The sequence below is a fragment of the Talaromyces proteolyticus genome, assembly GCF_021365285.1.
Source record: "Talaromyces proteolyticus strain PMI_201 chromosome Unknown BGW36scaffold_5, whole genome shotgun sequence".
NCBI lineage: Eukaryota > Fungi > Ascomycota > Eurotiomycetes > Eurotiales > Trichocomaceae > Talaromyces > Talaromyces proteolyticus.
The window spans coordinates 517481-541920 of record NW_025764281.1 but is presented as its reverse complement, the minus strand read 5'-3'; the positions used below and the strand labels follow the sequence as shown (position 1 = coordinate 541920).

The following is a 24440-nucleotide window of genomic DNA, read 5'->3' as shown; positions in this document are numbered from 1 at the left end:
GAATGCAGGTAGAAGTGGTGATAACCCAAGAGAGGCAGTGCACATTGCACTTTCATATAATGAACATATGCAGTACACTGGTCGATTGAGTGATGAGCAGTTATAACATGCAGATAACATCAATGTGTAATGTAACCAGTAATTGATTTATAAATGGCGAGCTCTTATATCAAGACATATAGTGGCACAACATCTGCCGTCCTCCACATTGATCATCTCTTTTAGGCGGAACTTAGCAAAAACGTTCCATCTAATAACGCGCCCTATTTATGATGTCGAAAGCTCGGCAATGCGCTTCTGAATCTCGGGCACAGCGCGAAGTTGAAGATCAAGCTCTTCTTTCTCACTATTGAATAGATTAGCCTCAACTGAACTTATCATCTGTTATTATGAAAAGAAAAGGACTTACTCTTCCAACTTTAATCTCTTCTCCCAATCCAAATCAGCGAAAATATAACCCCCTGCCCATCAAACTGCAGAATCTTTTTATGATACTGCCACAAACTCCTGCGATGCGAGACAGTCATCAATGTGATCCCCAACCGCTTCGCCGTCCCATACATAACTTTCTCGATCTCGAGGGTGACAGAGGACGTGCATTCGTCCAGAATCGCGAATTTTGGTTTATGATAGAACAGTCGCGCCATGGCGATACGCTGTTGGAGACCGCCGGATAATACATCGCGCCATTCCTCCTCTGCGTCCCATCCGTCCTCGCGATCGACGATGTTGGAGATTTCGAGGATGGAGATGATTTCGAATAGGTCGGCGTCTGTGATGCCCTTGTGGCGCATCTCTTTCAAGCCGTCGGGGTAGATGATTTGTTGGCGCAGGCTGCCGCGCGATAGGTACGGTCGTTGCGGGATGTAGAATATGTCTTCGAAGTTGGGCTTCTTGACGGAGCCGCCGTAGACGGGCCATAAACCGCCGAGGATACGGAAAAGAGAGGATTTTCCGCATCCGTTTGGTCCGACGATAAGCAAATGGTCACCGGGGTGGACTGTGAACGAGAGTTTCTTGACTAGGACGTCACCGTTGGGGGAGACGATGGGGACGTCGGTGAATTCTATGGAAGTGCTCTCGGTGATGGCTCCACGGCCCGCAAGAACAGCTGCGTTTTCGTCTGTGGATGCGGATGATACTAGCTTCTTCTCGAACCGGCCAGCTGCAACGTCTTCCATAACATCGAGTAAAGAGGCGACGCGGGATGTGTGACCGGCAAGTTCAGAGACTTCCTTGTATGAAAACATTATACGGCCGAATGCGTCAGATGAGGATAGAAGTAACCGTCGATTAGTGACGAAGCCTAGAAGAGATTAGTAGCTAAACCTCATATATGGAGCCTCAATAAATGGCAACGCACTTTCTGTCCGATCTCCCATTGTTTGGCTAACCTGGCCAGGAATCTTGAAAAACACTGGAACACTGCAAAGGATAAGCCCCAAGGCACCCCAGAAGTATTTTATGACAAAATCCTCCATGAATCCGTGATACAACCGGCGTCGAAGAATCCGGTTAACGTGTTTGATCAGGGTGAAATAACCCTTGTCGAGACTGTCCTTCTCGGCCTCGTGGCCGTGATAAAGTGCGACTTCCTCACTATAATCAATCAGGCGCGTATGCTGAAATCGGAATTCTCCTTCGAGCCGCGCTTCGTCGGCGACGTATTTCCCAAACGGCGGTGTTAACATGCGCATCACATTGGCTGATAACTGGACTAGCAGACTCATTAGGAATAAGCCCTCCATGCCAACATTCTTGGATAGCTGATAGTTGTAGAGGACCATGTCAAGGACTGGTTTCGCCAGGTTGGAGTACAGCTCAGCCAAGCTGTCGGAGAATCGCGAAATGTCTACTGTGACCATCTGGTCAGGGTTCTTGATCCGGTCGTCCAGGGCCGACAGAGCGTAGAATGTCATATTTGATAAATATTTATCATGGACGTGGTCGGTGAGTCGCTTTCGATATTGTAGTGCGAGGCGACATTGGTGATATGAAAGCTATAAACGTGTCAGTCCTACACCACCGATAATAACACACACCGTAAACTCACCATCGAATTCGTAAACGTCGCCGGAATAGCAACAGTCATCCACCACGCGAGACCAGACAGGAAATCCTTCCCTTTTCCTCTAACCAAATTACTCACCAACCTCCCATCCAACTCAGCCACATAAATACTAAGCATAGTCCTCAGAACCAAAAAAACACTATGGCTAACCAACAGCCGGAACTCTTTACTGCGCCACCCCGGTATCACGATACGAAGTAATCGCAACAGAGTTCTGAAAAACTCGCGGTTAAGTTCTGGCCTCTTTGGTTTTTTACTTGCGCTGTTTTCGTTATTATTGTTATTCATGTTGAGGCCGCTCGTTCCGGGGCGTTCGCGCATCTCAGCCTGCCGGCGCGAGGCGGCTTTTTGCTCGCCGATCGCATTATGGATTCGTTTGGTGAGGGCGAGGAAGAGTGCGAGATAGACGACGCGGGAGATGCGTGTGCGATGCTTCACATATAGACCAGCTATACGGGACATGATTTGTCCGATAGAGCGCTCAGGAAGGAGGACCTTGGATTGCGCTGCCATCTTGGGCGAGGGGAGGCGAGGCGAGCTAGATTGAGAATGCCGAGGTCATCGAGAGATAGAGGGGAGGATGGGGTGAGTTGTGGTCATGAACTTAACAAATAATTAAAGATGGATGGTACTTGGAGAGGGGATCGATTCAAGGACAGTAGTCTGTACGCTTTGGAGGTTGGAAAGGTGAGTAGTAACAAGTTCAAAAGTTGGTTCCCCGGAGTCGCTCTGGCATGTGATAGGAGCACGCGTTTCCCCCGGATCTGCCGAGGATGTGCTAACCCTACTTAGCTCTGGAATAGTATTATTGCGTGTATAAATATCCAGAGAAAAAAAATTCATGTACAAGGTAAATATTAAATATTTGGCAATATTCATCAGTATTCAATTTTCAATATTCATTTCGAAGCTTGCAATGTACGCAGACGCTATATTGTGTGGGCAGGCAATAAAATATTCGTTACTGGCCACGGCCTAATATGACGTCAAAAATGTCTGGTAGGATTGCTGACTGAAGAACCTATTCAAATATACAGACAAATAGAGAATTGATCATTCACAGAAAATGTAATCTCTGTAAAAGGCCGGAAATTGGCCTATAATAGTAGGAACTGGTATCGTATACAACAACAAAGTCGAGAACATGTGCAAGGACGAATATTTAGGATTCGAGATTTGCAAAAAGATGAAACGAAAACTATATCAACGGGTGATAAACAGAACTTCGAATCAAAACGCCCCAACTCTCGTACGCTAGTCATGCCACATATCATCCGATACAAAAAAACATATAAAATGAAGCACCGCTAACATGATACCTGAAAAAAGAAAGAAAAAATCAAATGAGATGTAAATAATGACCTAGTTTCAAACGAGGGATAAGCTAATAGCGCAGCGGCTAATGTAGGACTATGTCGATGGAGTGGGCTTTTCACCCTGAGAAGAAGGCGGGCGCAGGCCAGCATTGATCTGGGCAGCAATCTGGCTTTGTTTGAATTTCTGAAAAGCGTCTTGATCTTGCTGTTGAATAATCCAGAGCTCCTCGACAGTAGATCCCAGCTCCTGGAAAGCTTTGTCGGCTCCGACACTTTCTACGCGAGAGCGGATTTCGTCGCCCTTCAGCCCCTTGAGCTTCTCCCGAAGAGCGTGGACGTGAGATTCATCTCCAGATAAAGGCAATCCTTCCTCTGATGGGTTGAGAGATGGCTCGAGGAAGTCTCGCCTGAGATTCTGACCAATACGGTGGATGCGGCCTTCTTCGGAGGTAAGGGCCCGGGAATGCAGAGAAGTGTTTGAGCCTTTGCGTGACAGTCGGATGGCAAATAGATCTGCTTCTTCATCATCCACAGCGGCACTGTAGGGAATATCTACTGGGGGACTTGTGGCGGCCGCAATTTCTTCGTGGCGATCTTCACTGGATTCTAGTGAAGATGTTTCCGCGGTGGCAATGCGGCATTCGGGGTATTCTTCTTCAAAACGGTTGATCATTTTCTGTAGCGTATGATCGAGGAATTGCAAACGTCCTAAAATGTGTTAATAATCTCGATACAAACTAAGAAAAAGGACTTACTGTAGTTGTTATCATTGCCCGCCTTGTCTTCCCGGATAAGGGCAATCTGAATTCTAGCTTTGATGTTGCGTGCAGAACCAAGTAAATTCTTAGACATATCCCTTGGTTTCTTGGTTGTACTGCTAATCGATGCAGAGAGACGGTGTACGGGAGTTGAGTGGCCACTGCCAGGTCGGGATGCAGCTCCAAGCTCAGGATGATGGCGGTCAACGTTACCAAGACACACACCAAGAGCTTTGACGACGCCTGTTCCTCCAATGACATAGTCTTCATCTGGAGCTGGGTCGTCTGAAATAGTACTCACTGTCGTGCCGTCGTCGTTATGACCGACGATATGCTGAAGTACTTCGGGTACTTGCACGCCGGGGCGATGAGCTGCATCTGAGCCATCAATGTCCTCGATAGCTCCTAAGTTGCGAAGCGAATATGCGACAATCTGGGAGGCCAGGGCTTTGACGACTTCGCTGCTTTCGGCACTAGGGACTTCGATATCCACCGCAATCAAGGTTCTTGAGACACGCACAGCGGCCATAAGAGAAGCATAAACCGCACAGGCTTCCTCTTGGCTGGCTGGGTCCGTGGTTGAGGTAAGACTCGCGATTCTTTGGTTCTCCAATATATTCAAATGGCACAAACTAGGGCATTCAGGCAACACTTCGGCAAGAGCAATGGCGTGATCTGGCGATAGATCTACGTCTGCCAAATGTATCCGTTTCAAATGCGACATCTTAGGAAGAAATCGCCTAAGCATTGATAACGAGTCTGGCTGGTTTGCAAACAGTGCTGGGTTGTGTGAGAAGTCCACAAATCGAAAGTTAGGCATGGATGGAAATGCTTGAAGCAAAGGGAATATCGAACTTGGAGTTAATGCACAGTCAGCGAAACTAAGTGCCATGGCCGGATTGGATACGTTCAATGCAGGTATAAGAACATCTAGATGGCCCCCCAACTCGTTCCCACCGAGATCGAGCCCTTCACATTTGCCAGATTGGAAGTATCGACAAACATGCTCTAAGCCTTCTCTAGTTAAGCCGTTGCTGGCCAATCCCAGTCGGCGTAACCCAACGAAACTTGCCGCATCACAAATCTTTGCGACATCTTCTGTAGATGGCTGGCTCTCGCTAAGGAGTAGCTCTTCAAGCCGATCACCGCCAAAGCGTGTCGTCAAAGATGCAGAAAGCGTTGTCCCGATATCACTTGGGGACTTCTGAGCTCGTATGGTATCATTTGCTGTGACCAGCTTTTTGGGAAATGGGACACCAGAAAGATCAATCGCTTTGAGAGATCTAGAGAGATGGATAAATAGACAAATGTGACGCCATCCTTCCGGTCCGATTTTCGGGTTATTTTTCAAAGAAAGCTTCTCCACAATGCCGAATGGCCGTATTTTGGGCGTGGTTGACTGCTTCATAGCCCTCCGGCTGATCCGGGCTTGTTGCATAGTCTTAGTTGATAGAAGACCCGCTAAAATCGAACGAACCGCTTCATCAGTGAGCGCGCAATTCTCCATAATCAATTTCCGGACCGGGACAATCGCAAGCCAGTCGCTGAATGTGACAATATCTGGTAGGGTCATAGGAAAGTCTGTGAGGTCAAGAACCGCCACAGTACCGGGAGCTTCGGCAAGTGTGGATGATGGAGAAGTCATCCGTTCAACAAGTCTCTTCAAGACTGGAGTTTCGCGGAGCTGACAGCAACGACGGTAAATGCGAACGGGATCAGTGGTAGGATGGTTCTGTGCTCTGGGGCGTGAGGAGCCAGTAGTTGAGGGTCTTGAGCTATCTTCTTCTTCGCCTGCCTTTAATTGCATGGGTATCGAGCCGTTTGCTTCTGCTTGTCTTCTTTTACGCTCTTTCCTCACCTTGCGCTCTTCTTCAGACCGTTTCTTTTTCTCTTGTTTCCTAGTCGGTTCTTTTGGCGCAGGTTCAGTCTTCGTTTCGCCGTCTGCACTTGGAGGCGAAGCAGGCTTGTCGTCACCATTCGCAGTTTCTGATTTCTCACATTCCTTGACAACAGCATCCGGGTCTTTCAACGCCGCTGCCTCGCCCTTCTCCTTGCCTTTCGTCTTGCCAGCGTGTGATCGTGGCAGATTACCCGGCTCGGACTGTGCAGTGTCGTCCTCCTCACGGGTAGAAAAACCAGCTATTTCAACATCAACACAAAAAGCAACTCGTTTCAGTTTCGCCTGATTCAGCTCAGGTACTTTGCATCGATCGCGGTCGGCATCAACATTCATCACACGACGCTGGCATGGCGCGCTTTGCTGGGTCGTCTTCCCCATTCCGCTCGCGCCGGAAGAAAGCTTGCGAAAGGCATTTTGTAAGAATGAGGGATTCCTGGGCGACGTCGATGTGAACGGGTTATTGGGATCATTAGCTCGCTCGTCTTTATCCTTTGGCGAAAACGAAGCGCCAAACGCGTTATAGTCTTGTTTCGCAACGGGAGGACTCGGTTTAGGGGACGTGCCAGCATTTTCCTTGGGTGCCCCTTGCGCCGGCGGCGTGTTCCCTGTCGAAAACTTCGAACTTATAGATGATATCCACGAGTTGCGCCTTCCAGGAACGGGCTTTGGAGCGGTCCCCTTGGCAGGGATACCGGGAGAATTGGTTGGTTTTAATTGCTCAGACGGCTGCTTTTCAGAAGCTGTGCTGTGTCCATTCACATCGCCCAACTGATCCGTATGTCCGTTGGTCTGCGGCTGTTGAAATTTGGCGGGCTTATCCGTCGGTGGCGATTTCGCTGGCACTTGCTGTTGCGACTTGCGGTCTGACGGCGACTGCGTCTCAGTTTCTCCATTAGTATTCTCACTCGCAGCAGGAGCCGCAGTTTTCGTTCGCAAGGTTTGATCTATCAACGGTAAAAATACAAAATAAATATGATTAGCCACAAGTTCTCCTGCCTGCGGATAGCAAACAGGAAGTATCATTAAATACCTCGATGAGAGTGATGGAGCCAGCTCACATCCACCGTTTCCACCGCGTCCATCTTTCGACGTTATCCAGCAGACTATCGCGGCGATTGAAAGCACGCAGTCCAGGATCGAGCCACGTATACGTGCGTGTATTTTCAGAGTCGGCGAAAATAGAAGTGCGTATCCGAGGCCCGGGGTTGCATGCAGATCGGGGATATGGAATGATGTCACGTTATCCCTCACCGACACACATCGTCCGAAACCATGGGTACAACGTACGACCGGAATGAAAAGGGTGTGAGGGAAGGAACGCGATGCTATCTCTTTGTACAAACAGCGCTGGACTGGCTGGGGTCACACAAGACGAAGCTCACTGCGCTGAGGCGAGATGGTGGCCGTAAGATGAATCCGAGTAGTGCTGGTGGTGCTGGGCCAGTACTTGCAGTGGGGTGTACAGTATATGCCAATATGGAGAGCGCAGGTGGGTCCCAGCCCGTCTAGGGCCAGCCGGACGAAGCTGTTCAATTTTGGTCTTTGATCTTGATTCCTCTCAACAGCGATCTCAGCAGTCCGTCATCGGAGATGTATCCTTACGACTCAAGAGTCTTTGTGCTAGGAGGCGTGATAGATGGTATAACTAATGTGTTGGAATACCAGGACACCCGGCTAGGCGCGGACAGCCGGTCATATTAATTAAATATTCATTCTCCAAATATCAGCGAATACTATGCAGCCAGCAAAATACCAGTCAGTACATGCACAGAGATGGGGAACAACAGGGTCACCAAGTGACAATCCTTCTGCTTGTGGGAGGAAGGCCGCAGGTGCTGGCGGTGGGTGGCGAGACAGCCAGCCTGAAGCCAACTGCGCGAAATAATGTTGACACTAAGAAGCTCGAGCCAGCTCACCTGGCTTTTCGAATCTTAGTGGCAGTCTCTCGCAAACTCACGCCCGGTGATTGGAGATCCAGCGCCAGTAAGTTCGAGGTTATTGCAAGCCCACCATGGACTGGTCAACCGTCGAGGTCGTGATTGGTGGTGGCGGCTGGCTGGTCCTAGATGGTCCTGGATGCCGCAGCCAGGTAAACTTCAGGCGAAGGATTAACAATCGAACACACAATTAATCATCACTTATTACGCAGCAGTCGTACTACACAGAGCCACGGCATAATCCAACTTGTCAACTTGATGATTCGTTGGTTTATTGGGCAAATCCCACCCCACCTTTGAACTGCCACAAAAATCTTCCATTGTTCGCCCAGCCAGGCAAGGAGCTGGTGATCATCAGGACGAAATACACTAAGGTACGGTTTTGGCCCTTGCAGTCGAGGATTCTTTCTCTGCCCTTCCAACATACTAGCAATTATAGTAATACTGTACTCGGTACGTAAACCAACTATGATAGTGCGCGACCCGCCGACCCCAGGATCGCTCACGTGTCTCTGGTCCGGATTCGGCCGGCTCACCGGGCCTATTTCGGCGCACACTGGATATTTCAATATTCAACAGAAAAAATAATATCAGACTAATACAATAATGATTAATAATGTTCGTGTTACAATTCCCGTCAACTGTCACGAAACCGCTTGCTTCTGATTAAATCATTTCAATCTACCAATCCTCTAACCGGCCGTGCACATATCATTACTGGTTGCACATACTGTACTACGCAATCGGGAACATAACTAGTAGCATAATCTAGAATAACCCGACCTATTTGCTCCAATAATCATGACATGAGTATCATCCGTGAATCCTGACGCTAGTAGAAATAAAAAAAAGGTAAAATGAAGAAGGCATAAGGTATATTTTTTGGAATGTCATAAAGCCCTGACAAATGCAAGCTGCAAGCACTTTTTCTTTGGCTTTGTGCAATATCTGGTTCGCATAGCTTCTTACATGGCCATTTAGAAAGTAATGCACTGGTATATGCCACAACGAACTGAGCGCACTTAAGCAGCCAGCTCGCGGATCTTCTCTTGGACGCGAGCAGCCTTCTCGGCATGGCTGAGCTTGGTGGTGCGGTACTTCTTGCTCTCGGCCTTCCATTCCTCCTTGCTCTTCTTGGGGCCCTCGTTTTCATCCTTCTTCAAGGGGTCCTCACGGATGGCCTTGTGGGCCTCGAGGTAGATGTCCTCGAGGTCACCGGCATCAACCTCGTTGTCAATGTACTCGGAGAACTGGGACTTGAAGCGCTCCTCGTCATCGTCGGCAAGAGCCTCCATGTACTCAGCAACGTGGCCGCCGGTGATGTACTTGCGGAGAGTATCGGCGTCGAGCTCCTCGGACTCGATATCGAAACCGGGGAAACGATTCTCAGAGTGAGGAACGAAAAGACCACCGTCGGAAGCGCCCTTCAGGGCACCGAAGACACGGGCGCCAGTAGAGGTGCGGACGAGACCGACATCGAGGAAGACCTTGAAGGGGCGGCGAGTACCCTCGTCGGTCTCGGCGGCCTCAGTCAAGGTGAATTCACCGTCGGCCTCCTCGACACCCTCGAAGGTGTCGTCGAGCTCGAGCTTCTTGAGGAGACGGCGGGCGAGGAGCAGTCCGGTGGCGTAGGCGGCAGACCAGTTGGTCAAACCGTGCTCGATTCCATAGCGCTTCAACTCATGGGAGTAGGCGGCAGCGATGACCTTGTCACCGGTGATCTCGGAGTAGACGACCTGTGTGATGATGTCGCGGTTGGTGAAGCGAACCTATGAACCGGTTATTATAATCCACTGCAATATCCCGAGTATCCTTATGCTTACGACAAGACGGTACTTCTTGGCCGAGTACCTAGGGATTGTCAGCTGAGCTCTGGCAAAATTGTCTCGTAGAAAATACATACTTGTTCTTGGCCTGGGTGATCAGGCGCTTACGAGCATAGTAGTCGGTCTTTCCTTCACGACGACGCTTGTACTTGGTCTGGTAGCGGCTGTGGGCCAGTTAATAAAGGCACTCAAAGGTATGAAGCAGAAATACTCACCTGTAGTACGCGCTGTTCTTCACGAGCTTGTGGAAAGCCTACAAACGAGTCAGCAATTTGCGCTTCAGATATCCTCCCCTCCGAAGCATCTTGCAAAGACCCTGGTCGATTTCAGGAGGATTTCGTGGGGTGTGAAGTGGGCGCAGCTGCAGTGCTGCAGCTGCATGGCAATCAAGAAGAACTCACCATCTTGACGGTTGTCGGGTGCTGTGGCCGGTTGTCGAGTGATGATGGCTGCGAGAAAGAAATGTTCTATAGAGGCGAGTGTGCGGGATAGATTTGTGTGGGACTTTTTCGCTTAGCGCCGCGGCGATCTCAAGTCGCGCGGCAGGAGGGTCGGCCACGAATTATTTCAATTTTCGGGTGGGCGACGAGATGATTATGTTCTTATTATAATTATCATTCTCATAACTATTATGATGGGTGCTGTTCCTGAAACGACGGTCCTTTTACTGAAATTATAATTGAATCTACTCGTGCTTTCTATCAATCTGGGTGCTGCAGTAAGACGGAGATGGACATTTGAATTGAATATATATATATATATATATATAAGAATATTGAATTAGCAACATTTGAAAACGTACATGTCAGCTGGTATTCTTGTAATCAACATTTGAAGAGTCCATTTATTGAGATAGAATGCAACTTTATTGCATCAATTGATATACATGTACCCTTTGAAGCCGCTATCACCAACAAAGTTCAATGTTGACAATGATATAAAATCTGAACTACAATTTAGAAATCCCTCCATTATCCAACAGCGCAAGACCTGTTCTATGTTCCAACTCTCTAACTGCATCCTGGGTTCTGCTCAGGACAACTTTCAATGTTCCAAAGCCCGCCTTCTTCGCCCCCTTCAAATTCTCCCCAATATCATCCAAGAAGATCACATCAGACGGCTCAATCTCCGCCTCTCCTCTATGAGAAGCTAGCTCGTTCATTCTATCTAAAGCGTATGCATATATCTTTGGATCTGGCTTTCGAAGACCAGAATGCGCGGATGAAACAAAGAAATCGAATTGCTTGCGCAGTCCAATTGTATCCTTCTCATACTGGTGACCAGGCGGAAACACGACTGTGTTAGAGAGTGCGCCCATGATAAATTTCCCCGAAGCTTTCAGCTTTTTCAACGCAGGGAACATAAATGGGTCTGGTTCGCGAGATATGCGCATCATCTCCCAGAATAAATACTCTGCATCGATTTTGGGTAAAGCCGGAAGAGGATCTGATATACTGCTGCTGCTAGTAGTATTCGCCGCGCTTTTCTTTGCCCGCAGCCGCTGATGGAATTCCTTCCAGAGTGTTGGCTGCTGCAGATCTTGGTTGAATGATTTGAAGAACTCTGCATTCATCGCAATCTCGCCGCGTTCGAGCTTATGCCAGCTTCCGTTGGGGGATGTGCGTGAGATGCTGAAATTCACCCATCCTGGCGGGACGTTGTTTGCGATTTCGTAGTCCAGGATTGCTTGGAATGGCGATACTACCTATTTATAGAGTTAGTAAATTAAGATATTTGTGTTGGGCTGTCTGGTTTTGTGCCAAGTGTGAGATCTGGAGGCGGTTTTATAGGCAGAACTTACACAAACCCCGCCAACGTCAAATAACAGCACACGTGGCCTTGTAGTCGAGGCCATTGCTGTGGAACTTAATTACAAGTAGAGTAATGGTAAGGAGATCGACAAGTGTCTATATCAAATATATGAATGCATGCATCTCTAAGAGCTGTGCTGAACACCCGGTAAAGTCTGGGGTTTGCCGAGGCACAACGTCGGTCTAAATGCGGGTAGGCTAGACTGCCTAATTATATCGTATTGAAGTATCTAATTTGACTAGGTAAACAAAATTCATCTGAATATGAAAAATTAGAGGATAATTTCGTACAGAGTTTCATAATATTTGATTTATTAAAGGGCCAGATTTATATTTTCCACTCGTTAATGATCATCGAGGTCATTCGCTGTTTGATTGGTTGGATGATATACTTACAGATTTAGAAGAAATATTAACGATTACTGATCTCATTATATTTGAAAAGGCCACTTACTATAGAAATACGAAACACTTAATAACTTACGTCCCTCTGAGATTATGCAAGCAAATTGTGATTTGATAACTAATCGTGTTTAATCATCAACCTTCGTCATATTGCACAAACTAATGCTGATCAACACCAGAGATAGATCCTGACAAATTTTCAACACTGTATTTCCAATCTTGTACCTAGATGATGAATGTTTGACAAACCAAGAGTTTCTGAGAATGGGGAATTATTATAAAAAGGTACGTTTTAAACCGACTTGTTCTTGGATAGCTATCGCTGTGGAAGTGTTAAAATCTTGACCTGATACATCAAAAAATGTCAGACCCCAGCAACCGACCTGAAATTCTAGTCATTGGTGGGACTGGGGCCCAGGGAATACCCGTGGTTGAAGGTAGAGGATCATATCATGAGGTATACACAATGCTAATACACTGATGGCAGCCCTCGGCAAGAGTGGTCGATACACAGTTCGTCTATTTACGCGAGACCCCAAATCAACTCGAGCCCGAACCCTTGCCATGCTTCCCAACGTGAAGATTCACCAAGGGAATGTTACCAGTCAGGAAGATCTCCATGCTGCTTTCCGTGGAGTATATGGGGCATGGGTAAACACAGACGGCTTCACGTTGGGAGAGAAGAATGAGCTTTTCTACGCCATTCGTGCCTACGAAATCGCACTGCACGAGGGCGTAAAGCATTATGTATGGGCGAATTCTGATTATGCTCTGCGAAAGGCGGGCTGGAATGAGAGATACCATTGGGGGCATAATGATGCAAAGGGGAGAGTTGGTGGTAAGTAGAGTGCTCAGTCGAGAAAGAATGTTAATAGACCAAGGTGACTTACTTATCGCTAGATTTCATCTTGGCGCAAGGCCAGCAGCGGATTAAGAGTACCTTGTTTACTACGGGCCCGTATATGGAGATGCTGTTTGATGGGATGTTTAAGCCCGAGGAGCGTGAGGATGGCACCATTGTGTGGGCCAATCCAGCTGGTATGTGACATGCACTCGACCATTAATGAATTCTGGAGTTTTTCTAATGCCAGAGTATAGGCAACGGGAAAATACCTCTCATTGCACTAGATGATGTCGGGTCATATGTCTTGTGGATATTCGACAACGTTGAACGCTCAGCCGGAGTGGATCTCGAGGTAACAACCGACCAAGTCTCGTTTCAAGACATCCTCGAGGTCTTTATCCGCGTCACCGGGAAGAAGGCCGTCCATATTACCTTGTCGATGGAGGAATATATGGACAAAGTCGAGCCATACCCAAATGCACCTGCCAACTTCATTGGGGGTAAGAACAGGATCGACGACGAATCCAACATGACCTGGCGACAGAATTTCACCGCGTGGTGGCGCTACTGGTCTGAGGGAATCGGTGCGACGAGGGACTTTGCATTGTTAGATGAGATATTCCCTGGTCGAATCAAGAGTTTAGAGACATGGATGAGAAAGGTGGATTATCAAGGAAAGCCCAAGCAGGTGTTAAAAAATTTGGAAGATTTGAAAGCTCAATTGGCCGACACAGGCCAGGAGATCCACGGACCTCACAACTCCGGATGAACATTCCACGAGCTTCACCTTTTAAGTGGTGATCTGGTAGAGACTTTCATGTCGTGAAGGGCTGTAGCTTGAGTTTAGAGTACAAAATATTTGCTTTTTTATGTCGAGCTCTAAGAGATTAACCCTTTCGTATGAAAGTTTCAGTAAATTCCATGAATAACGTTTGGGGCCAGTTTCCTCAACCACAAAATATAGTCAGCAAGTAGGAACATATCTGGAGTCTACTAAGCGGGGCTTTGGCCATGATAAGAGCATCGAGGTCGGCATGACTGTATAAGATAAAGGCTCTCAAATGTTGTGCCTCAGGCTCGTTGGCACAGTCCCCGCAGGCTAGACATGGGACGCGCTTATCGGTTCCCGGGTTAGCGGCATCGCAAACAAACAACCCTAGGACATACACGCGTGTAAAGTGATTCTCACAATGCTCAAGAATCAGTAATTATGGAGAATCTACGAACAATATCGGAGCTAAAAGCTTCGTTCATCCGGAATCAAGTCCGCATTCTATCTGCATCGCTTTCGCCGCAGGAAGGATGGAGAGACTATGCGCCTGAGACAGAAGACAATCTGAGCGAGAAAGTAGTGGAAGAAGCGCTGCTAAAATGTACGTTCGGAAGGGATATTCACTACGAAGAAATATTTTTTGATAATCAAACCCAGTCAATGCGATTTTGAAACAGCATAACCGCGTTGTTTACTCGAATCAGGCTATTCAGCATATTGCTCGCCAGATCGAGAATCTGTACTGGGAGTCGGTTAAGAGGGAAGCTGTCGCGCCGACCAAGGAGCTGAGTGGAGTGGAACTTGGCTCTGACGTGTCGAATCATCAGTAAGTGTGTGTACTCTGTGTCGACGCTATTTGTGCTGATGTTGTGGTAGGGTGATTGAGAAACTCCCTGCACAATATCATGGAGAGGACATTTCCGCTGGGGACCAGGAAAGGTAATTATACTTTGAGTATCAGCTATTAGTTCTAGCTAAAGATATTGACAAATATTTTAGATATAAAGCAATATACCAGAGATTGCTGGCTTTGGATAGCCAACGGCAGGAGCAACAGAAGCGACTAGCTCATTACCGGCAACTAGAAGCGCTTCTCGAGCCGTTTAAAAACCCACAGCAAAATATTCAACCAAATTTAGTCACCAGAGATGGCGAGCTCGTCCAGGAGATTGACAAGATGAGAATGCTGATTGCAAGAGTGTCAGAAAGAGTTCATAACAGTCGCGTGACGCAGCCTGACCATCCAGCATCTTCGACAGATCCTAATGAGAAACTCGCAGCGCTGCTAGGTTTGACGTGAGCAAGAGGAAGCTGGGATCTTTTAGTCCAAGAACATATACCACGAGAAATCCGGCGAGCCAAGGGCCTTCGCATTGCCAGGAGGCAGAAGATAGCCGGTAAATAAGCATGCCGCGGCTGCAGACGGATAGGTTATTATGAGCCAGGCTGATGTTGACTCAGTTCTATATAACTATAATGAAATACATGATCATCATAATTCTAGATTCCAGTTGGACAAACAGCCAATCACAATGTAGCTATCATGTGACACCGTGCCTTCCTATTCGCGCAGGCGGTGAAGCGCGCTAAGCTGGCACCTGTCATGTTGATCCGAGATGCCTCATGGTCCTATAGTGCTCCTCAGACGATACAGACTCTGACGTCTGTCTCACCGGCTCCGGTATTGTTTTCTCGAACATAGACGGCAACTTCGTATTCAACACCGTGTCGGACCAACGCAGTCAGCACGAGCAGGCCGAGGCTGTCCAAGCTGCGAGCCTCCCATCCCGCCCGGTTTCTCGAAGCTTTGCGGTCTTCGCGCAAGACGACCTCGCTCTCGAGAGCATGACAACAAACGGCACTGCGATGGGAAGTTTCATGGACAATTCGCCTAATGTCAATATGGCCAACATGGCTCGCCAATCCCCCTCCCCGGTTCCTCAGCATGGAGTGCCGCAGGTCAACGGCGGCGGTGCTGTAGGTAGCAGCATGATGGCCGGCCTCCCGATGAATGCAGGCCACCAGATGGATCTGAACAATCTGTACGAAATGGTGGTAGAATTCAGCGATATCATCAAACATAATCGCGAGATGACTCGCGGCATCGTCGCTAGTGCCGAGGAAATCATGGTGCGTCCGGCTTGAGATCTGTTCCTAAGTAAAATGGTGGTGTTGACTTACTATAGCGTCGCTCTACTGTTGAAGGAGTAAGTCCCGAGATCCAGCAAGTAAGTGGTGAAATTTCTGGTAAGTTTCTTTCTGCGTGGATAGTCGCTGTCTAGTTGATTAACGACCGAGATACAGCCGCCAGGATCGCAGAGTTAGAACGTGCCCTGGCAAAGGAGCGTCATACCGTAGAGATTTTGAAGCGAGAGCAAATCGAGAACACAAAGTTGATCGGTGAATTCGAATCGGCGATGGGCATCATCGTTGAGCAAATTCGTACTTACTGCCAAAACAACAACCTGTACTTCCTTGCTCAGAAGAAGGACTACAATTCTCTCTTACAAGCCGAACGTGACGCCCATTTAGCCAGCCGCTTAGATCGTGATCACTGGCATTCCCAAACCATGCGACTCGCTGAGATGCTACGTACTGCATATCGCCTTCGGTGCGAAGAAGATGAAGCGCCCACTCGGGTCGTCCAGGGGCTGCAGAGTGAAGTGCGCGCACTTCGCTCCGCAATTGGCCTAGAGCCTGAGAAACCCGAAGCTGAAATGGGCTGGGAGTTTCTCAAGGATACTCCTAGCGCAGATTAAGCAAACCCTGTTGACACCAGCCAGCGTGATGTACAGCACAATTTCCATCTTCGACGCCAGTTGGTGGTTTTTACGAGGCTGTGTTTTTATTTTCTTTTTACGACTCTATCAAGTATATTATTTCTCCTATCATGGCAAGGCGTCTACGGTTTTACGAGGTGGCGTTATGCGGTGTGGTTTAGATCTGTGGCCAGGCATCTTTCTTTGCGCAAAAAATGTGATACCATAATGCTACGATATATGAAGCTATCAAGATCATTGGGTGTATTTTAGCAAGCATAGCTAGGGGTTCAAACAAGGTAATCGCTCTTTAGCTTTTATCCTTTTACCGAGGAACCCAAGAATCAAATCGGTGTATAACTGGACAATAACAAAGTTATTCTGAGACTCTGTAATATTCTTAAGAGGAAAAGGCTATGCGCTCCTAACAAGCAGCGTTTCAGGCGTTTTGCTAGCAATTTCGGCGGCTTCTTGGCGGACTTGGCAGCTTTGAAATAGGAGACAATACGGGCAACCCAGCCATCAAATTAACAACGAGCCTTAATACGACCTTGCAAAACTTACAAATATTGAAGACTAGGCCTATCTTGATAGCTACGATTCATCTCGTCTCACGCTGAGACAATTTACTCCTCCAACACCCATCCCAGCCTCTCGCTTACCCGACTCCGCATAGAATTAAAACACATTTAAAGCTAATGATCTGCAAAAGAACCACGGTATTAGCCAATGAGTCCGCATAACTTGCTTGAGAAGGTGTTGAAGTACGAACCATCATTTATCGTGTACACATTTCGTCTCGGCTATACGGCGTTACCCATTCTCCCCGCGCCCTATCTGTGCTATTCGCTGGTGATAGCCGAGATCAAACTTGACATGATTCAATAGCTAGGGACTGGTTACAGCTGTAGGAAACTTGAACATGAGGCACTTGCTTAATTTTCGTTGCCCAGTTTCTGATACAACCGCGCCTCACTGGGGGTAGTGTTCTGTAGACATATCCCCGAACGCAGATCTTGGTTGGATCTGATATGATGGCCGATATGACTAATTTTCGAGGCTTTCTCTAGGATTTCTTGACGAAAATGGACTAATTACAGTCCACGGCCCAGAAGCGATGTCCCAGAAACTCGTTAGATGCCCAGCATAGTCTCCTGGCTGCATTCCGTAACAGGTAAGTCGTGGTTCCTGTTGGGAGACGATGTCTTCTTTTTGAGGTATGTTTGAAATGCAGTCATTGAAGCAATTGAGACACTGGAGGCTGGTTCTGTATGAGATCTAACCAGCCATCAATTCACACCTCCTGTTGCTAAGTGCTTCCTCGGTGGCTTATCGATCAGAGCTGTTGGCAGAGTCACTGACGGCTATATAAAGATTGGAATATCCTGATCAAATAAATTTTTTTTGGGACAGCAACCTTCGTCTCTGATTTCGATAATCAATCTACTCTTCGATCAGCTTGATTTCCTTCCAATATTTGCGCCGGACGCACTATCTAATATCTACTATTATTTACCTGTTCACATACCAATTTTTCAACATCAACTTCTATCATAATCTTCAAAATGCAGTCTATCATCTATATTGGTCTTCTCGTTGCCTTGGCGGCTGAAATTCATGGGCATGGTGTGGTTACTCAGATCCAGGGCGCCAACGGTGTCAATATGCCTGGTTTGTCAGGTAAACATTATCCGACCCTCCTTTCATCATTTCTAAACTTTAGGCTGACGATTTATCCGACAGTTATTGATGGAACTCCTCGTGACTGCGCATCCCCTGGCTGCGGCGCGGAGGCCGATACATCTATAATCCGTGAAAATGAGTTGGGTAGTAACAAAGCATCAGCCCTAGGTCGAACCAATGGAGGCGGTCCTGTTGACGCGGCCTCTGCCATCTCCATGTTCATGACGGGCTCGTCTTCCAGCTCTTCGTCTGGCAAGCGTGGACTCTTGGACGGTCTTCTCGGTGGTAGTCCGTTCCTCTTTCTCAATTTCATACAGATTCTCACATTGACGAACTAATAGACAACAACAACAACGGCGGATCGAGCGCCGATGGCACCAGTACCAGAGATAGCCCCGTTGAAGGCGGCGTCAAGACAGCAGCTGGCACTGGCTCTAAGAGTGGCCTGCCCACCTGCTCTGACAACGGGACTATCTCCATGACTTTCCACCAGGTATTATCTCTTCCATCGCACCTTTTTTCTCCCAAAGCTAAACGACCCACTTCAAGGTCAACCAAGATGGTGCCGGCTCTCTTACAGCCATGATCGACCCTACTTCCGGCGGCACTGACGCCAGCGCTTTTCAGAAGGCAGAAGTCACCCAAGATGTACCTGGAAACCGTCTTGGACTCTCTTCCGCCACAACAATGGATTTTCCCATCAAGGTCCAGATGCCAGAGGGCATGACCTGTTCTGGAAACGCCGGCGGAGCTAGTAACGTTTGCATTGTGCGAGTCAATAACAACGCACTTGCTGGTCCATTCGGTGGTTCGGCTGCGTTTACTATGTCTCATGCGGCCAAGAAACGTGCTGTTGAGTTTAACTTGGCAAAGCGTCATATGGCTCGTGGTATTCTGAAGCGCACTGAGGTTGATAGTGAATGAACTACTGATATGTCTACGGAGTGTAGCGTTCTCACGAAGAATGTACAATTAAATTGCCTCCGTTGGTTGTGCACGCGAACCCTAGGTTGGGGAGGATCAAGGCCGAGGAGGGGGGAAATGGAGCGAGAGGGAGTCAGATTTATGCTTTTTTCCTGGCAGAGTACCTTTCATACCGGATAATTCAGATAGTATGTATCAGAAATGAGTCGCTTTGACCTTGGATTTTCTCTCTTCAAGTCCAAGTCTATTTCTAAGGAGAAGTAGAGTAGAGTACCCAACTGATCACATCACTCAGCATGAAAAACTTCCTCCAATCCCTTCCACCACGACGTTTCCTGGTCCATGCTCCCCGTAGAGCCCTGATTCGGGCTCTCTTGCATCCCATCCGTCATGACCCACCACTCCTGGACTTTAGGGTTGGCTCTCATTTTCTTCATATCAGCCTCGAAGTCGTTACCAATATATTTGAACGTAGCAAAAAGTGTCCTGTCATTATCAAAGAAGATCGAGTCTAATAAACGCATCAGCAAGGAGATAAAGACTAGCCAATAATAATAGAAACAGTATATACAATCTCGAATATTACAGTCGTGGATTTGCTGCAAGACTTCCGGCCATACATTAGCATGACATTCTTTGTATGCTGCAACGGCAGAACATTTGAGATGGACGATTTGTGCTATTCTGCGGACCATTTTGTTATATTCTGAATGGATATAGTCAGGTTAACTGAATGCGAAGAGAAATTGAAGGATATCGATACCTGCAAAGATAAACTGTTTGCTGAACGGACAAGAATTACATAATATAAACTTGAATTTCTCCACTTCGGTAGCTTTTGTACCGAGCAAGCGCTGATCATAATATTTAAACTATCGATGTTAAAATATGCGTAGATGTGGAGAATCTCGTTGAGAAATGATTGAATAAAAAAATAGTTTTTGCAGTCGATGTACATGTAATCTATGGAGACTAACAAGCCCGATATCAATTATCAATTGATACATGTACCATGATTTACTCACAGGTAGATATAGTATATCCCAATGCACATATCAATGGATATGAATAGTTATGTAGCTAATATTTCACAACACACAATTCTACTGGCGGCAATACCGCAGAGAGTATTAATTGATGAGTAAATAGGTAGGAATAGTTATCTTTGCAGGGACCAAGCTCATACCAGCACATGTGCAGCTGGAAATTGTGAGAGAGGGAGAGCTATAACATGCAGTGAACGGCGGACTGAATAATAATTGGGGCATGCGCCATTTTCAATTTTTTTCTTGCAGTCAATTCTCTGCTTTCATGTTATGTAACTGCCTTCCAAGGAGTTAGTCATTCAATTAATTACATACTGTATTATATCGATTGATATTCAAAGACCTTGAATGTCCTAGTCTTAGCGTCTATATCCCATAACCATTTCTTCCTCAAAATATCGCCAAATTATAATAGCCTGAAAGTGCTTGATATTTTTTGGTATAATACAAGTTAATAATTATCATTATTATATAATCCTCTGTATTGAATGGATGTTCTAAAAAGGCTGAAAATGGCCTATTCTCCAATTGGGGGCGGCATGACTGACGCTAGAGCTTAGAGGGCTGTTTTAATTTCTGACAGCCGCTGCCTGCCACATCAAATTCACGTTGAGAGCTTCATCTATCCCATTATTCTCTGCGCAATAATTCTTAAACCATCAGTAAATATCAGAACTGACAGTCTGTTTACAATGAAGCTCGTTGTTGCTGGCTCAACCGGCTTTGTCGGTACTGAAGTCATCCGGCAAGCCGTCTCGCATCCCTCCGTGAATACGATCGTCGCTCTCGCGCGTCGGCCTACTCCCGCGCCTGAGAACGCTGGTCCTGGCGCTGATGTCTCAAAGATCAAGTCTGTTGTATGCGAGGACTTTGAGAACTACCCGGAGAGCGTGAAGAAGGAGATCGCTGGTGCTGACGCTTGCATATGGTAAACATTCCATTTCTCCGCGTTACCTTCAGATAACGACTTAGAATCCATGTAATTTGGAGCAAAAATCAACATGGATATATTTTTAGTATTTATGATATTGACCCAGCACTATAGGCTCATCGCTATAACCCCGGGCAAACTCAAGACTATGCCATTTGAGCAGACACGAAAAATCTGCCTCGACTACACTGCCAAGGGTCTCGAGGCGATGGCTGCAACCAGTAACAAGCCCTTTCGGTTCATCTACACTAGCGGCGCCAAAGCCGAAAGAGATCAGAGCAAGAAACCATGGATTTTGGGTGACTACAGCTTAATGCGGGTGAGTCGTTTCTTACTTGTTCTTTCCATTCCTTTCGAACTGTTTGTAGCTTGCGTCGCTTGCAGTAATAGCTTCATCTTTATGAGATTATCAGCAAATTCTAACTGCGTATAGGGCCAAGTCGAGTCTCATGTGCTCAACTATGCAAAGCAGTCTGCGGGTGCTGTGCAAGCCTGTATAACTCGGCCAGGTATAATCAGTGCTCCCGGTCGCATGGGAATAGGAATGACCGTTCTATCAACAATCGGCCGTAGCATCATCGGCCTGCCCAAAGTTGAGGTGAGCGAGATAGCTACAACAATGATAGAGCAAGCAGTCAATGGAATCGAGAAGGAGACTTTACTCAACGAGGACTTGGTCAGGATTGGGCAAAAGACACTAGCAGAGCAGGGGAAAAGTTCTTGATCTACATCCACTATTGATGTTGATTTTGTTCCCCCGGATTTATAAAGATACAAACTATTTTAATGTGAAGTTTTGTTATATTTGTGAGTCGGCTGCAACTGCGTGCGTTACTTCAAATGTTGTTCCGGGTTTCGATTTCCGATCGGGTATTGACACAGTTGGAGCTGCCGGCTATTGATGGGGTAAGAAATATCAACTATTTATATACGAAGGCAGGAATTATGATTATTGATTTGAATATACTAAGTTGCTGAATTGCATACGTTCCATAGAACTACATATCCATCAATTGATATATACGCCGTTCTGCCAACAAAAAAAGACTGCCCCTGCCTAGGCTCGCACTAGGGTTACCGGATATCTACGACTGTTCACAGTCAATTATTACTATGAGACCGGTGTCCTGACCACTTTCAAAAAGAGGCCATATTCGAAAAGTACGTGAAAAATGCTCCAGAAAGCAATCGTTCTCTTTATCGGCGATGACATCAAATACAACCACGATGTATACAAGCGCTTTTCCTCAATTTTCGAAATAATCCAACCACCAGCAGAGCAAAGAGAACGATCAGAATTCATTTGCGCACTGAAGGAAAAGCGATGGGGGAATTTTCATGCCATATTCCGACCTTTTTGGAATACAGGTGGTGAAATGGGCCGTTGGGACGAAGAGTTGATTTCCTTGCTTCCTGATTCAGTCAAAATCATGACATCTGCTGGCGCCGGGTATGATTGGGTGGATGTAGATGTTTTTGCAAAGAGAGGTAGGTTCTCATCTTCTTTCATCACCTTTTTTTGGAGAAAACTAATCGATATGGCGCTGTTAAGGAATATTATATTGCAATGGAGCCGCCGCGTCGTCAGAGTCCGTCGCCGATATGACACTCTTCTTGATTCTTGCAGTTTTCAGAAACTTGGCATGGTCACACCAAGCTGCATACTCACTCAATCCGCAGCTATTCCTTGATGCCCACACCAACGTCCCATTAACCGCTTATAACCCCCGCGGACGAACCCTTGGCATCGTGGGTATGGGACAAATCGGGTACACAATTGCGAAAAAGGCATATGCTGGTTTCGGCATGAAGATTCAATACAACGATCTTTTCCGTAAAAGCAAAGAGCAAGAGGCAAGCGTCGAAGCTACTTTCTTTGCCGAGCTAGACGATCTACTCGGCAATTCGGATTGTGTTGTAGTAGCGACTCCATTCGCTGGCCAGAAGCTGATTACAGCAGAGCGGTTGCAGAAATTCAAGAAGCATTCACGGTTTATTAATATTGCGCGAGGATCGTTGGTGGATGAAGAAGCACTTTTGAATAGCCTGGATAGTGGACATCTTGTTGCTGCTGGACTTGATGTCCATGCTGCCGAGCCTTCGGTGCATCCACGCCTTGTTAGACATCCAAGAGTGATGGCTATGTCGCATAATGCGGGTGGCACAGTTGACACGCATATCGGGTTTGAAAAGTTGGCAATGGATAATATCTTCAGCTATTTCCTTGAAGGGAAAGCACTCACGCCGGTCAACGCACACCTCATTAAGGAGCAGCCATCAAGTAAACTGTGATAGGATTGCGGATACATGAATTTCTTCAAATTTATGTACTAAATTAATGATAAATCATGAAAATGATATATGAAGCACGTGGGGGGTGGGGAAGGAAAGGAAAGCAAAGACAATCAAAAGGTAGCTTTTGGATGGGTGTAAGGACCCCAATTTCACATTACATATATAAGCAACTCCTCATGTATACCTATATGGTACTTCAATTCCGGCAATAAGTAGCTGCTATCCACGTGGATCATTGTTCTAAGGCCATTTATACCCTCAACATTTGAAATGCTAGGTTGACCAACTTCCAGATGTCAACACCGAACCCTAGAACATGGTGTTTGAAACATATTTGATAGCTGAGTTAGTAAGGAACACGGGTCTTATTCCCAAATTTTCCATTGATGATAAATAATTATGATTCTAGCTTAGTTAGTTGCTATGATCCATAATAATAACATTCGAAGTTTCTCTTGGTTGATCTAGTAATTGCAGTAATAAACATGGATATTCATGATCCCGAGGCAAGTTGAAACCCTAACTCATTTTCTACAGGGATTCGCGACAACTGCGACGTGCCAAGTCACGCGGTTTGCAGTTGTAAATTAACATTACCTATTAGTTAATAATACATTTATCGTATCAAGAGCCTCCTTCTAGTAAATATAATTATTGTGAGATAGCCCATGAACAAACCCCGCAATCAAGCCCGCCGTGGCTTACTAGGTTGACCAGGATATTAACCCGGGCGCCTTTCATATTATATCATTCAATACATTTGAAGGTCACATACTTGGCCTTGAACACTTCAAAATAAAAGGTGAGTCACGGTTGTCTATTTATAGCTTATAGATGACGCTTTTGACACTACACATCACGCATCTGTCTTTATTCTCGATGGGTGGTGGAACTTCTTCTGTTTCACGTTTTGACTAGCTTGAGAGCTGGTCGATATAGTATTGCCCTGTAATTTTCTGCAGCGGATTGTCGGAACCCAGGCCATCATAAATATTTCGTTTTCTTTGTTTGTAGTTATCTTCTAGACAATTTTTGTTTCAATGAATGTGGGAATTCTCAAGTGGTCTTGTGTTTTATATATAGATTACAAGGACGAGAAAATAGACCAGTGACGATGCCCGAAATCACAAATTGATATTTAGGATGGGTAAATGTGAGCAAT

At 46.6% G+C, this 24440-nt stretch overlaps 9 protein-coding genes across 9 annotated transcripts; 5 read left to right on the top strand and 4 right to left on the bottom strand.

The window, feature by feature from the left end:
• Nucleotides 1-267: 267 nt before the first annotated feature.
• Nucleotides 268-2584, bottom strand: BGW36DRAFT_396225 (putative ABC fatty acid transporter; the record flags this gene model as incomplete). Its single annotated transcript, XM_046218136.1, has 5 exons — nucleotides 268-346; nucleotides 410-429; nucleotides 459-1306; nucleotides 1364-2000; nucleotides 2054-2584. The coding sequence occupies 5 exons, from the start codon at nucleotides 2582-2584 to the stop codon at nucleotides 268-270; spliced, it is 2115 nt and encodes a 704-aa protein (XP_046072906.1).
• An 897-nt stretch (nucleotides 2585-3481) lies between these two features.
• Nucleotides 3482-7127, bottom strand: BGW36DRAFT_357979 (putative cell wall biogenesis protein Mhp1; the record flags this gene model as incomplete). Its single annotated transcript, XM_046213922.1, has 3 exons — nucleotides 3482-4095; nucleotides 4143-7041; nucleotides 7104-7127. 3 exons carry the CDS (start codon nucleotides 7125-7127, stop codon nucleotides 3482-3484), a joined length of 3537 nt encoding a protein of 1178 aa, XP_046072905.1.
• Nucleotides 7128-9004: 1877 nt separating this feature from the next.
• BGW36DRAFT_396223 (60S ribosomal protein L5) lies at nucleotides 9005-11663 on the bottom strand (the record flags this gene model as incomplete). The annotated part of the gene is made up of 7 exons (XM_046218135.1): nucleotides 9005-9751; nucleotides 9806-9833; nucleotides 9886-9972; nucleotides 10024-10061; nucleotides 10124-10230; nucleotides 10799-11513; nucleotides 11610-11663. 7 exons carry the CDS (start codon nucleotides 11661-11663, stop codon nucleotides 9005-9007), a joined length of 1776 nt encoding a protein of 591 aa, XP_046072904.1.
• A 722-nt stretch (nucleotides 11664-12385) lies between these two features.
• Nucleotides 12386-13891, top strand: BGW36DRAFT_339526 (uncharacterized protein; the record flags this gene model as incomplete). Its single annotated transcript, XM_046213037.1, has 4 exons — nucleotides 12386-12461; nucleotides 12512-12862; nucleotides 12925-13062; nucleotides 13123-13891. 4 exons carry the CDS (start codon nucleotides 12386-12388, stop codon nucleotides 13635-13637), a joined length of 1080 nt encoding a protein of 359 aa, XP_046072903.1. The 3' UTR covers nucleotides 13638-13891.
• Nucleotides 13892-14030: 139 nt separating this feature from the next.
• On the top strand, nucleotides 14031-16786 carry BGW36DRAFT_339521 (kinetochore complex Fta4 of Sim4 subunit, or CENP-50-domain-containing protein). Its single transcript, XM_046213036.1, is given in 8 exon segments — nucleotides 14031-14241; nucleotides 14298-14466; nucleotides 14517-14579; nucleotides 14640-14929; nucleotides 14948-15037; nucleotides 15295-15770; nucleotides 15827-15887; nucleotides 15945-16786. The coding sequence occupies 8 exon segments, from the start codon at nucleotides 14079-14081 to the stop codon at nucleotides 16397-16399; spliced, it is 1767 nt and encodes a 588-aa protein (XP_046072902.1). The 5' UTR covers nucleotides 14031-14078; the 3' UTR covers nucleotides 16400-16786.
• Nucleotides 16787-17626: 840 nt separating this feature from the next.
• On the top strand, nucleotides 17627-19198 carry BGW36DRAFT_145845 (putative cell surface protein Mas1). Its single transcript, XM_046209473.1, has 4 exons — nucleotides 17627-18079; nucleotides 18143-18370; nucleotides 18424-18575; nucleotides 18632-19198. Exons 1-4 carry the CDS (start codon nucleotides 17965-17967, stop codon nucleotides 19004-19006), a joined length of 870 nt encoding a protein of 289 aa, XP_046072901.1. The 5' UTR covers nucleotides 17627-17964; the 3' UTR covers nucleotides 19007-19198.
• Nucleotides 19199-19226: 28 nt separating this feature from the next.
• On the bottom strand, nucleotides 19227-19756 carry BGW36DRAFT_376080 (DUF718 domain protein). The gene is made up of 2 exons (XM_046215842.1): nucleotides 19578-19756; nucleotides 19227-19517 (listed from the first exon to the last, which is right to left on the bottom strand). Exons 1-2 carry the CDS (start codon nucleotides 19699-19701, stop codon nucleotides 19294-19296), a joined length of 348 nt encoding a protein of 115 aa, XP_046072900.1. The 5' UTR covers nucleotides 19702-19756; the 3' UTR covers nucleotides 19227-19293.
• A 988-nt stretch (nucleotides 19757-20744) lies between these two features.
• BGW36DRAFT_426143 (putative nucleoside-diphosphate-sugar epimerase) lies at nucleotides 20745-21707 on the top strand (the record flags this gene model as incomplete). The annotated part of the gene is made up of 3 exons (XM_046220222.1): nucleotides 20745-20980; nucleotides 21098-21302; nucleotides 21417-21707. The coding sequence occupies 3 exons, from the start codon at nucleotides 20745-20747 to the stop codon at nucleotides 21705-21707; spliced, it is 732 nt and encodes a 243-aa protein (XP_046072899.1).
• A 448-nt stretch (nucleotides 21708-22155) lies between these two features.
• On the top strand, nucleotides 22156-23275 carry BGW36DRAFT_396219 (putative D-mandelate dehydrogenase; the record flags this gene model as incomplete). The annotated part of the gene is made up of 2 exons (XM_046218134.1): nucleotides 22156-22471; nucleotides 22536-23275. The coding sequence occupies 2 exons, from the start codon at nucleotides 22156-22158 to the stop codon at nucleotides 23273-23275; spliced, it is 1056 nt and encodes a 351-aa protein (XP_046072898.1).
• Nucleotides 23276-24440: the final 1165 nt, after the last annotated feature.

Excerpts from the sequence above, each read along its gene's own strand:
- BGW36DRAFT_339521 (XM_046213036.1), top strand. The coding sequence starts at position 14,079 with ATGGAGAATCTACGAACAATATCGGAGCTAAAAGCTTCGTTCATCCGG. Across the intron at positions 14,242-14,297 it reads GGAAGAAGCGCTGCTAAAAT|TCAATGCGATTTTGAAACAG; the intron begins GTACGTTCGGAA and ends AATCAAACCCAG. Across the intron at positions 15,771-15,826 it reads CTAGTGCCGAGGAAATCATG|CGTCGCTCTACTGTTGAAGG; the intron begins GTGCGTCCGGCT and ends GACTTACTATAG.
- BGW36DRAFT_145845 (XM_046209473.1), top strand. The coding sequence starts at position 17,965 with ATGCAGTCTATCATCTATATTGGTCTTCTCGTTGCCTTGGCGGCTGAA. Across the intron at positions 18,080-18,142 it reads CAATATGCCTGGTTTGTCAG|TTATTGATGGAACTCCTCGT; the intron begins GTAAACATTATC and ends TTTATCCGACAG. Across the intron at positions 18,371-18,423 it reads GGACGGTCTTCTCGGTGGTA|ACAACAACAACAACGGCGGA; the intron begins GTCCGTTCCTCT and ends ACGAACTAATAG.
- BGW36DRAFT_376080 (XM_046215842.1), bottom strand. The coding sequence starts at position 19,701 with ATGGTCCGCAGAATAGCACAAATCGTCCATCTCAAATGTTCTGCCGTT. Across the intron at positions 19,518-19,577 it reads CGACTGTAATATTCGAGATT|ACTCGATCTTCTTTGATAAT; the intron begins GTATATACTGTT and ends TGCGTTTATTAG.